The 12,500-nt window shown below is 50.1% G+C and overlaps 2 protein-coding genes across 4 annotated transcripts in view; one reads left to right on the top strand and one right to left on the bottom strand.

Moving 5' to 3' along the window:
• Positions 1 to 3,878, top strand: part of LOC311310790 (transducin-like enhancer protein 1) — a gene marked incomplete at its 3' end in the record, with an annotated part of 18,026 nt that extends 14,148 nt beyond the window's left edge. For all 3 annotated transcript variants that reach the window (XM_084440354.1, XM_084440352.1, XM_084440353.1), the window contains exons 17-20: positions 436 to 583; positions 3,137 to 3,287; positions 3,468 to 3,544; positions 3,771 to 3,878. In XM_084440354.1, the coding sequence (XP_084296480.1) occupies positions 436 to 583; positions 3,137 to 3,287; positions 3,468 to 3,544; positions 3,771 to 3,878 (484 nt within the window). The remainder of the gene's footprint in view (positions 1 to 435; positions 584 to 3,136; positions 3,288 to 3,467; positions 3,545 to 3,770) is intronic.
• An 8,050-nt stretch (positions 3,879 to 11,928) lies between these two features.
• mapkapk5 (MAPK activated protein kinase 5) overlaps positions 11,929 to 12,500 on the bottom strand; it is a 12,889-nt gene continuing 12,317 nt past the window's right edge. Inside the window, exon 14 of the mRNA XM_084439728.1 lies at positions 11,929 to 12,500. This exon is cut by the window's right edge and continues 1,508 nt beyond it. The gene's annotated coding sequence lies outside the window, so the exon portion shown is untranslated.

Below are 12,500 nucleotides of genomic sequence, written 5' to 3'. Positions count from 1 at the left end.
ACAGTATACTACCTATAGACCTACAGTATACTACAGACCTACAGTATATACTACCTATAGACCTACATACTACCAGACCTACAGTATACTACCTATATACCACCAGACCTACAGTATAGACCTATATACTACCAGACCTATAGTATACTACCTATAGACCTACACTATGTACTACTTAGACCTACAGTATATGACCCACAGTATATACAGATCTATACTGTAATGTAGACCAATCTGGGATCTGCATAACCAGATAGTGGTTGGGGGGGGGGGGTAGTTTGAGACGTGCGCAACAGGACCAGATAACCTGCCCCAAAGACTAGCTTGAAACATGAAAATGAAAAGCACTGAACTGACCCCAAGGTGTGTGCATGTGTGTGTTCGTGTACGTGTGTATGTGTGTTTGTGTGTGTGTGTGTGTGCGTGTGAGAGCAGGCAGTTCCAGGGCCACACAGACGGGGCCAGCTGTATCGACATCTCTAACGACGGGACCAGGCTGTGGACCGGAGGTCTGGACAACACTGTTCGCTCCTGGGACCTACGAGAGGGACGGCAGCTACAGCAGCACGACTTCACCTCTCAGGTACCTCTGACCCCTTAACCCCTAACCCTCACACACACCACAACCTCACCTCTCAGGTACCTCTGACCCCTGACCCCTTAACCCCTAACCCTCACACACACCACAACCTCACCTCTCAGGTACCTCTGACCCCTGACCCCTTAACCCCTAACCCTCACACACACCACGACTTCACCTCTCAGGTACCTCTGACCCCTGACCCCTTAACCCCTAACCCTCACACACACCACGACCTCACCTCACAGGTACCTCTGACCCCTTAACCCCTAACCCTCACACACACCACGACCTCACCTCACAGGTACCGTTGACCCCTGACTCTTAACCCCTAACCCTCACACACACATCAACCTCACCTCACAGGTACCGTTGACCCCTGACTCTTAACCCCTAACCCTCACACACACATCAACCTCACCTCACAGGTACCGTTGACCCCTGACTCTTAACCCCTAACCCTCACACACACCACAACCTCACCTCACAGGTACCTCTGACCCCTGACCCCTTAACCACGACCTCACCTCACAGGTACCTCTGACCCCTGACCCTTAACCCCTAACCCTCACACACACCATGACTTCACCTCCCAGGTACCTCTGACCCCTGACCCTTAACCCCTAACCCTCACACACACCACGACCTCACCTCACAGGTACCTCTGACCCCTGACCCCTTAACCCCTAACCCTCACACACACCATGACCTCACCTCACAGGTACCTCTGACCCTTAACCCCTAACCCTCACACACACCATGACCTTACCTCACAGGTACCCCTGACCCCTTAACCCCTAACCCTCACACACACCACGACCTCACCTCACAGGTACCTCTGACCCCTGACCCCTTAACCCCTAACCCTCACACACACCACGACCTCACCTCACAGGTACCTCTGACCCCTGACCCCTTAACCCCTAACCCTCACACACACCACGACCTCACCTCACAGGTACCTCACACACACACACCACATGCACATGCAGGCTGGGTGTTGTTCACACACGTTCTTAGTTCTGTTTCTACAGTGTGGCATCCTGTGTCTTATTTTGGTTTGTCTACTAAGCCAGTTCTCATTGATTCGGTTAGGTCCCAGGTACAGTGCGTAAATAACATAACTTTTCATAATAGGTTATTGAAAGGCCTCTGGTTTTCGCTGTATAGAACTTGATTGTTCTGGTGGAAAAACTGATTTAGGAACACGCTATTCACAGAGGCAGAACCCCGATCAAGATTAGATTAGACTTTATTGTCCCTCAAGGGGAAATTCATTTTCACAGGACTGCAGCACAATACATTTAACAACGAACATTTTACATAGACATCGTAGGCGGACATTACATAGACATTGACAGTACAGTACAGTACAGTAACAGACACCACCACCCATGGACAGACACTACAGAGTTACACCCATCATCAAGCACAGCCTATCACATACTACTAATATCTACTATTCACACAGGCAGAGCCCTGATCAAGCACAGCCTATCACATACTACTAATATCTACTATTCACACAGGCAGAGCCCTGATCAAGCACAGCCTATTAGTGTCTGAGGCAGGTCAGTGTTTTGTATAACAATGGAAAGACACAGGTCGCATTTAAGTGCGTTTACGAAGTTGAGAGTCAGATAATATCAATTACTTTATCGCCTACCCTCATCGCACCGGACCAGAATAGATCCCGGTTTACACACACACGCGCGCACGTACGCACACACACACACCCACAGTAGGCCTTTTCATAGAGTAACTTGACCTATCTGTAATGTTGATCTAGGTTCCCGTTACATCTCATTATGCCGCGAGAGAATACGAAGCACAATGGAGTGTGTATCAGCAGCCGAACCACAAGCAGGATACAAGCACACCTAGGGACCGAGTTACCGAGGGAAAAGGTCATATTAGGACTGGCAGCTGGGGCGACTCTTTGTTTGCCAACACGTAACCGCACACACCTGTGTTAGCTGACACGTTAGTCCTACGCAGGCCTGCCCCTTGACAACGAGCCTCCAGTCTGGATTATATAAGGAGATTGACGGCGTTGGGATCCTAGCTCATGCGCACGTACACACACACACACACACACACACACACACACACACACCCTCACTGTCTCTCTCTGCTGGTCTTTACAATGTCTGCATATCACTTACTTTGTGTAGTGTGCTTGTTTGTCTGACACACACATGCATACTACATGCTTTGAACTCTGAACTTTGACCTCACTTGGGCTCAACCCATTCCACCTGTATATATACCCCACCCCTTTCACATGTTTGGCGTTGCGCCTTACGAAGGCCACGCTGGCCGAAACGATGTGCTTTAAATAAATCACTGGGGAGCTTCGGAAACAGTGTGCAGACCTCTCTTCTTTCTTCTGACACACACACACACACACACACACACACACACACATATATACGTTATTGCTATGACTTTAATGGTGTGTATCTCTCTCTCCTGTGTGTGTCTGTGTGTGTGTGTCTGTGTGTCTGTCTGTGTGTGTGTGTGTGTGTGTGTGTGTGTGTGTGTGTGTGTGTGTAGATCTTCTCCCTGGGCTACTGCCCCACAGGCGAGTGGCTGGCCGTGGGCATGGAGAGCAGCAACGTCGAGGTCCTCCACGTCACCAAGCCCGACAAGTACCAGCTCCACCTCCACGAGAGCTGCGTGCTGTCCCTACAGTTCGCCTACTGTGGTACGACTGGCCCCTCTGGAACACACACTCTCTCTCTGTCTTTCTCTCTCTCTCCCCCGCTGCATTCTTTCTCTCTCTCTCTGACCCAGACCCCTGCTCTCTACAGAGAAGAAGCGTGTGAGCGGACAGCCCCTCCAGGTAACGTTGCGTGCCTCTTGTCTCCCCCCCCCCCCCCCCCAGGTAAATGGTTTGTGAGCACAGGGAAGGACAACCTGCTGAACGCCTGGAGGACGCCCTACGGAGCCAGCATATTCCAGGTACGCAGAATACCAGACTAGCAGTCGACACTCGGACTATACCAGGGGCATTACACTCGTTCCTGATGGCCAATCGGTCAACGTTGTACTGATCGGAGCTAAGATCGTAATCCTAATGTCTCTCTCCTTTCTCCTGTTCTCCTTCTCTCTCCCCCTCCCCCTCTCCCCCTCGCCCTCCCCCTCGCCCTCTCCCCCTCGCCCTCCCTCGCCCTCCCCCCTCCTCCAGTCTAAGGAGTCGTCCTCGGTCCTGAGCTGCGACATCTCTGTGGACGACAAGTACATCGTCACAGGCTCCGGCGACAAGAAGGCCACCGTCTACGAGGTCATCTACTGAGACTGACCGGGCCTCAGCCACAGACGGCCAAAGCAGCTCTCCACTGTCTCTCTGCCATTTAACAGCTGTTCTGGGACCTGCAGAACATCCCACATGCTGTACCACCGCAGGGGGCAGGGGGGGGTTGGGAGACCCCAGAAGATGGATGGATAGATGGACAGATAAAAAGACAGATGGACAGTGGGATGAGAGACAGATGGACACATGTATAGATAGAATGATGGACAGAATATAATGGAAAAGGATAAAATAATGAACAGGCGGAACAAGAGACGGACGAATCAAAACCTCAGAAGACGCAGAACCCGTGGCATTTTTTCATTTTTATTTTCACAGACAAAGAATGTTGAACAGCCCAGTGACCTCTGACCCCCGCAACCCTGACCGTGACCTCAGCCCGTCATCATGACAACGAACTTTCACCCCTCCTGCTGATGTCACCCGCCCGACCCCCTCCGTCCCACCTTTGCTATCGTACGATTGGTTCTTCTCCTCTTTGTATTTTTGTTATTGGTCGAGCGTTTGTAAAAAGTGTACATATGTTTGTTTTTTTCTTACAGTAAATGCTTTAGTAATAACAGAGATGTTTGGTATGTCTTTTACATGGGAACACATCTAACCAGGAAAAAAAAACACTAAATGGTCTTAATGATAGCTAATGTTGATTGATTGAAATGTCTAGACAAATAAATGTTCTTTTTTCTAATTTGTCTTTTCTCTGAAATTGTTCTGTCGTTTAAGTGGCCAGTGTTCACGGTCCTGAGTGCCCGCCCTCCCTCTATCTCTCCTCTCTATCTCCATCCATCCATCTCTACCTCCATCCCTCTGCCTCCCTCGTTTCTCCTCTGATCAGGTATTGCTTGCCCTCTCTAATACCCACATGGATTATTCGAATAAATCTCTCCCATCCCTAATCCCATTAATCCCCACAGCACACCAAAGGTGTTCTCACCCTGTGTGTGTGTGTCTATAGTATCTCTTGCAGCTTTAACGTCAGTGGGGATTTGTGAAGAGACTGTACTCGGTTACAGGTCATTCCCAGAGTGAACAAAGAGTGAGTATTGTGCCTTTGGCTCACAAAACTAACCATAACCAACCCACACCCTAACCTAACGTTAACCATTCTGTGCGCATATCTAGCCTGTAAACACTTCAGTATGCTAGGAGTGTGTTAGCGTCTAGCAAAAGGCAGAAGAAAATAACATCCTAAGCATTATGGTGAGGACCTTCCCAGGATGCACTGCGGGCCTGTCTTCAGCGTCTCAACGCAGTCAGTGAGGTTACTGCTAATCGTACACATTCATACACGTAACATCAATACGGCATGAAAATACATAGGAAAGATAAGGCGAATGATTGGTCGAGCGCACAAATATAGCGATGATGGTCGTCACCTCGGGTGTTTATGATATTGTGTATTTTTCTCCATCCATTTGGGAGCAAGACGGAGTAGGCTGGTTCTGCATTTCCATCTCCATCTCTATCGCCTCTCCAGAGGTACGGACTGCCCCTCTCTAACATCCAGACACATTATTATCATAAATCTCCCAACCCTAATCCCATTTATCCCCACAGTACACCTGTGTGTGTGTGTGTGTGTGTGTGTTTGTTTGTGTTTGTGTGTGTTTGTGTGTGTGTGTCTACAGTGCATCGCCTCTTTTCCAGCAGGGGGGATCTGACTATCCAGTTACAGGTCAATTCCCCAAGTGAACAAAAAGTGAGTGAGTCCTTAAAATTAACTTGAAAATAATGATTATTAATTTGAAAATTAACCCTAACAAACCCACACCCTTGAAATGTTTACATTGCAATGTAGGCTACATGCCTAAACTCAGTGTGGTAATGTTGGCAAACTATGTACCGTGCTAGCCTGTCATTGTATTAGTAGTGGTGGTGGTGGCGGCACTTCTTAACAAGAGCCTTCCCAGGATGCACTTCTCAAAAATGAATAGGTTAGTAGGCTACCACAAAGCATTATTGCTGATGCTAATAAGTTGTTTTTTCTGAACCATCTTTAGTGAAACTGCAGAAGTGCGCCAACATATTAACAGTTATTGGTCGAGCACGATTGTGCAAAGAAAGCGATGATGGTCGTCCGAATGTGTGGTTATCCTATTCGCCATTACGCCTTTCCATATGGGAGCTAGACTGAGTATGTCTGTTGTTAGCATCCTAGCGTGTGTAGCGGTAGCCTGTGTTGACTTGCCACTGTTATTATGTTAGCGTTAGCGGGCTAATGAGCTTAGCGCTGTCTCCCACCTGAGGTGCCGCTGTGCTGTGCGGAGATGATCAGGACCGCTGGAGCTCCAGGTGTACAGCCTATCAGACAGAAACAGCTGGCCAGCTCCCCAGACCTCTGGATCACCATACGCACACACACACACACACACACGCACACACACACACACACACACACGCACACACACACACAAACACACCAGGATGCTGCACACCACAGATAGCACAGCTCTGTCCTGTCAACACAGAGGATAATCAGCTGTAGGGGATTGTGGGTAAACCGTAATAATCCCTCACATGGAATATGGAAAACATCAGAGAGTTATTCAATAGGAGGGAGATAAAGGTACGTGTGTGTGTGCGTGCGCGCGCTCGCACGCTTGTGCATACTCCTGTGCCGCAGGGCTTTTGGGATCCCAGAGAAGACAGTTTTGGGACTTCCTTTCATAACAATCGAATTTCCCTTAAAGTCTCCTTTACTGTGATTCAACTGAGGATCCTGATAGAACATCTAACCGATCAGGCAGCATCTGCCATCCGCCCCAGAGAGACAAGCAGAGAGACGAGCCTCCCCACCCAGACATAAACTCATGTCTCTATTCCGCCCGGCTGATTAGCATGTGTTCAGCTGCTGGGCGTGACTGCGGAGGAGGATAATGACTGTCTCCAAATGCCACAGACAGGGGGAACAACTACATTAGTTTAGAAGCGGTTGAAATAGATCTAAATAGTAAATACTGTTAGGCTGCCTACAGCCCCAGCCGTTCTCTTATGTTCTCCCTAAGGATAAGAGTGTAGACGGGTAGATAAAACAAACATCCCACATCCAGGATGCATTGGTAGCCTACAAACGCTCTTGAGCAGAGATGTGATGACGAGGCTTTAGACTGAGTCAGACTGACAGGAAGAACAGTGCACAGTCTCATGTAGAGTCTCATAATCTCTGTTCTCTGCCCCCCCCCCACCTCCCCACACACACACACATCAACGGTATATAAAACTTCCAGTAATTATACACTCACTGTAATCACCTCTAACGGTCTCAGAGTCCGCCCCTCCCGAGCAGACCAGATTTCGAGGGTTTTAATCGGTTAAATATGTGCGGGCTACGTGGGTAATCTGCAGTTAATCCCACAGACACTTTTTATGGGATTGCACACAGCGGCGGGATTAACGCGCCACAGATCAGAATGCGTGATTTGCATAATCCCCTGGTTCTGATCAAACAAACGTTTGTCCTTCTGTTGGCATTAATGTGCCGTTTCATAATCTGAAATTCTGAGGGAATGTCAGTCACCGCCGCTTTCATGCGGTACGGGAACCGTCTACTGTGAAATCAATAAAGCTTGGCCTATTTGGCACACGTTGTCACTCCTCCAAAATGCCAAGATGAGTCCGTCAACATCCCGCACTGTGTGTGGATCGAACGAACAAAACCGATAGATCGGTTGGCCTACACTGTGGAAAAAATCGTGCGCGTGTGTGTGCGCGTGCGTGCGTGTGTGTGTGTGCGCGCTCACGCCGGTGCATCTGTGTGTGTGTGCGTGCGCTGCGGCACTAAGCCCCAGCCTCCCAGACGGAACTGTGCCGACCTCTCTCCACTGGCCTCCATTTTCCGCTCAGTGGGCTTGAGGCCGAAACCCTCGGGGTGGAGAAATGCTCTGATGAGGTGGGAAGGAGAGAGGGGGGCAGGAGGAGGAGGAGAGGGGAGGGGAGGGGGAGCATGAGGAGGAGGAGAGGGGAGGGGAGCATGAGGAGGAGGAGAGGGGAGGGGAGCATGAAGAGGAGGGGGGCCGGAGGAGAGGGGAGGGGAGCATGAGGAGAAGGGGGGCCAGAGGAGAGGGGAGGGGAGCATGAGGAGGAGGGGGGCCAGAAGAGGAGGAGAGGGGAGCATGAGGAGGAGGGGGGCCAGAGGAGAGGGGAGGGGAGCATGAGGAGGAGGGGGGCCAGAGGAGGAGGAGAGGAGAGGGGAGGGGAGCATGAGGAGGAGGAGGGGGGCCGGAGGAGAGGGGAGGGGAGCATGCGGGGGGGGGGGGGGGGTTGTGGCTGAGGCGGGAGAGGCAGGATCACGCTCGGTTGACTCCATCACTCCAGGGGGAGGTGGGGGGGGGGGGTGATATGATAGTTTAGGTGGAAGCAGAACCTGGGCCTGTCTACTGTCAGTGTTCCTTAATCGGCTGCAATCCCTCTCTTTCTCTTTACCCCCCCTCTCTCTATCTCTCCGTCTCCCTCGTCTCTGTAGGCCTCTCAATCCATCTCTCCCCTTTATCAATTCCCTCCCTCCCTCCCTCTCCTCTCTTGTCTCTCCATCTCTGTACTTCGACCCCCCCCCCCTCCCCCCGCCCTCCACCCCACTCCTGACAGATTAGCAGGTGGGATCGATGCTGCCCCTGCCCTCGCTAAACGCCTGACAAGCTCCGCTGACCTCCCTCTCAGCACTGTCCGGCATCCGTCTGCTCCTCTGCTATTGACCGCTGCTGCCGCCGCCTCTCTACACTACCATCTCTCTCTCTCTCTCTCTCTCTCTCTCTCTCTCTCTCTCTCTCCGTAATCGCAGTACACAACGTCCTTGACGGTCTCCGTAGTATAACTGTGACTATAGACTCTCTACGCGGCGAGTTCGGTTGTGATTAATAAAAGCTCTAACTGTGCGTTTCTAATGGTCCCGAGGCGACGCAGACAGACAAACATGCCCGTGACTCATCACCGAAAAAAGAGATAATTGCTCCCCCCCTCCTCCTCCTCCCCCCCCTCCTTTTTCTCTCTCTCTCTCCCTCCGCTTTTATTTCTCCAGCCGAGTGATTGCCCCTCGTTAAAATAAAGAATAAAGCGTTGTTAGCGCGCCGGGCCCTCTCTCTCTCTCTCCCTCTGTCTCTCTCTCTCTCCGTCTCTCTCCCTCCCTCTCTCTCTCTGTCTCTCTCCCTCTCTCTCTCTCTCCCTCCCTCTCTCTCTCTCTCTCTCGCAAGCTGAGCCGTTTGCACTCAGCCGGCCGCTAAATGAATGGCCTTTGAGGAATGTTACTCTAATTCCAATTAGCTCTCCAAGCCTGGGCGGGAGCCAGCAGGACAGAAACACAAACACGCGCGTGCACACACACACACACACACACACACACACACACACACCAGAGAGACGTATAAACACACATACGCTCACTCAAGAGAATGCGCACACAAACAAACACCAGAGAGACGTACAAACACGTAGGCTACGCTCACTCAGACATGAATACAAACACGCACGCACGCACACACACACACACTCCTGTGACACAAATGCACTCTTTCACAGCCAGACTCTGAGGCCTGCAGCAGTAGCTGACACTCGGGAACCTTGAGAGAAACTACACACACACACACACAACACCACACCTTAAAAGCCACCTGGGAACCAAAGCTGGGGAAAAGAGCTACACGCACGCACACACACATACACACCTAAACACACACACACCTAAACCTACCCACTACCAAAACCTAACCATCCACTAGGGATAGAAGGTGAGAGGGGGGTGAGAAAGCTATAAAGAGAATGACACACACACACGCTGGCTGTCTTATCTGTCCGTGTTTGAATGACTGGAAGATTTGGTCACGTGACCCGCGACAGGAGCAGTCAGCCGCCGAAACTCATTTCCACCTTCAAAGACTCCCTTATCTCTCCAGTGACAGCTCCCGCTCGCTGTGTGTGTGCGTGTATGTGTGTGCGTGTGTGTGTGTATGTGTGTGTGACCAAGGGTGTAATAGAGAGCAGTTTGAGATTTGATGCATGTGCTTATGTGTAGATGATTGCGAACGCAATCCTATAGGCTTGGCCTCAGAGTTCACATGTGCTATGCCGTGTAATGGGTAACATATTTAAGTATGGACACACACACACACCCCATATACAGTAGTTCCATAACCCTGGTTGCTACTTATTTGTGTCCTTCCTCCTCAGGTCCTGTGTGGTTGCCATGGTGATATATTGTGCTCTGAACTTTTGGGTGTAAAAGCAGACTAGGTGTTTTACTGCCCACCAGCCTTGGCCTTCTACATCAATGCTGAGGTGTGACAAGTGTACACTCTTACAAAGGCATTTCAAAGGGTTTCTTTGGTTCTACCCGTTGGACAAACCTGCTGAATGATAGAACTCCATTTTGGTTCCTGTTAGAACCTTTTATTTCCAAAAAAGAACTGTGTCTGAACCTGGAGAATCAGAACCCAGTGCTGGTCTCTGTGGCCTCGTCCCAAATCAACCCCTGGGTTCTATGGGAAAAGGAAAGAGGACAGCGTGAACACAACCTAAGTCTTGTTCAGGCCTGAGTACACTGGACAGGTGAAAGCAATATGGTGGCAATCCAAACCAGCCAATCGGAATGCAATTTGGAATCATTACCCCACACATGACAGATGTTCTTAGGGTCGGGTGGTCTCAGGTTGTAGGGAGGAGTGGAAGAGCAAGTTCATACAAAGAAGTATACTGCCCTCTGGTGGCCAGCATGGGAAGTGTAGACAGATACAGGCAGGGAGGAGAGAAAGGGAGAATCTGAATCAGTTTATTGCCATAATTAGTTTTTCTCATTACTAGGAATTTGCTTTCGGTTGTGGTACATAACATTGAGACGACATTGGACAGGGTGCAGGGTCGAGACAGAACAGTGCAAAGAGCGAGTACCAAATGCTAGTGCGAAAAACAAAAGAGAGCCATTTAGGCATGCATGCTATTTATGTTAATTTCCTGATATACATTTTGAATTATATATTGATTGATTGCATGGTGGCTTATGATTATGAATGTATTGATAAGCTAAGAGAGAAGAACAATATACAAAAGTAGTGCAGTCAGTGTACATATACTGTGAGTTTTCAGAGTGTAATGTGTGTGTGTGAGTGAGTGAGTGTGTGTGTGTGTGTGTGTGTGTGTGTGTGTGTGTACGGCGTGATGTGAGTGCGGTGCATGCGTCCTACACATACAATCAAGTCATGTGCAAGTGTGCGCATGTGTGTGTGTGTGGCTTGATATGTGAGCGCAGTGAGTCCTATACGGGAAGAAGACAGAGTAGGTTTACTTTCTTTGATGCCTCTTTTATACGAGGCCTCTGTGCACCATCCTCCAAGTCCCATTACTCACATGTGAAAATACACAAATAAACCGAATTCTGACTCATCTCATTCAGTGCCAGCTCTGTCTACAATCACCTCTGTCTACAATCACACAAAGCCCCGGGCATGGGGCCCTGCAGCCACCAGGGGGCGCCCTGGGCGTAGCCCACCCAACTGATAACGTCTAATCCCTTTGTCATTTTGCAGTGTGGTAGCACCAAAAAAGGGCAAAAAAAATGTCTGTCTCCTCCAGAGCCCCTTTCAAATCTCACGTTGGGCTCCCGAGAGGCGGGCCTGGTCCCATCGTTCCTGTCTTCATCTACGCTGCTAATGACTGTGTGTGGAGGAGGCGGGGAGCGCCGATACCAACGGTTACAGTGGATCTTGAGCGGCGCGGAGAATCACCCCCTAATTACCCAGGCATGCTAATTAACCTCATCCCGCCGCCCCCTCGTCTGCGCACACCGGAGACGGATCGGTAAACATCTGCGTGTTCTGCAACAGGCAATTTGCCGTCTAACCAGTGCGGAAATCTCTGGTCCTGAGGAGGGGAGTGTGTGTGTGTGTGTGTGTGTGTTAGAGAAAGAGAGAGAGGAAACCAGCATGTTTACAGCACGCAAGAGCATGCAGATGAAGGGGGTTAAGTGGAGATTTGAGACCACACACAGACACGGAGACATTCAGTTCTTTCTGTTGCAAAGAATTCCTTTATTACAAATAGTCAGCATGTTGATGAAAGTACCAGCAGGACAGCAGGCCCGACAGAGCAGTGGAGGATGAACACTGACTGAGGTACATACAGGTCTCAGGGCTTCCATGGTGGACTCGTTTGTTTGTTTGTGTGCTGCTGACCAGAGGACGGGAGGGAGATGGTGGATACCCGGGGTCCTGTGTGAACACTGCACACTTCCTTCCCCAAATCACTGATCAAACATCACTTGACTGGTCTGAACTAGGCATTGGGAGGCTCTGTGACCGATCCAATCCACGTTAGATAAGACCTGCCCTCAGAGAGAGGAGAGGATGCATAGTACTGCATACAGTATGTCTCTGACGATTACAGAGAGCAGTCCGCAACAGGGACTCATAGAGCATCTCGAGAAGAGTAGTGCTGATCTAGGATCAGGGCCCTTTTGTCTGGATAAGCTCAATCAAAAGGTTCAACTGATCACAGATCAGTACTTCTACTCCGAGACGCTTTGGTGAATACAGGCGCAGGACCACATGGAGATGTGGGTCCGTTGGTGTGTTAACAGATGTGTTATGTATGAATCGAGAAGCAGGAATGCCTGATAAGTCA

The sequence above is a fragment of the Borostomias antarcticus genome (genome assembly GCF_949987555.1).
Source record: "Borostomias antarcticus genome assembly, chromosome: 6".
Lineage (NCBI taxonomy): Eukaryota > Metazoa > Chordata > Actinopteri > Stomiiformes > Stomiidae > Borostomias > Borostomias antarcticus.
The sequence above is the reverse complement of the archived record's forward strand: the minus strand, read 5'-3'. Positions and strand labels throughout refer to the sequence as shown.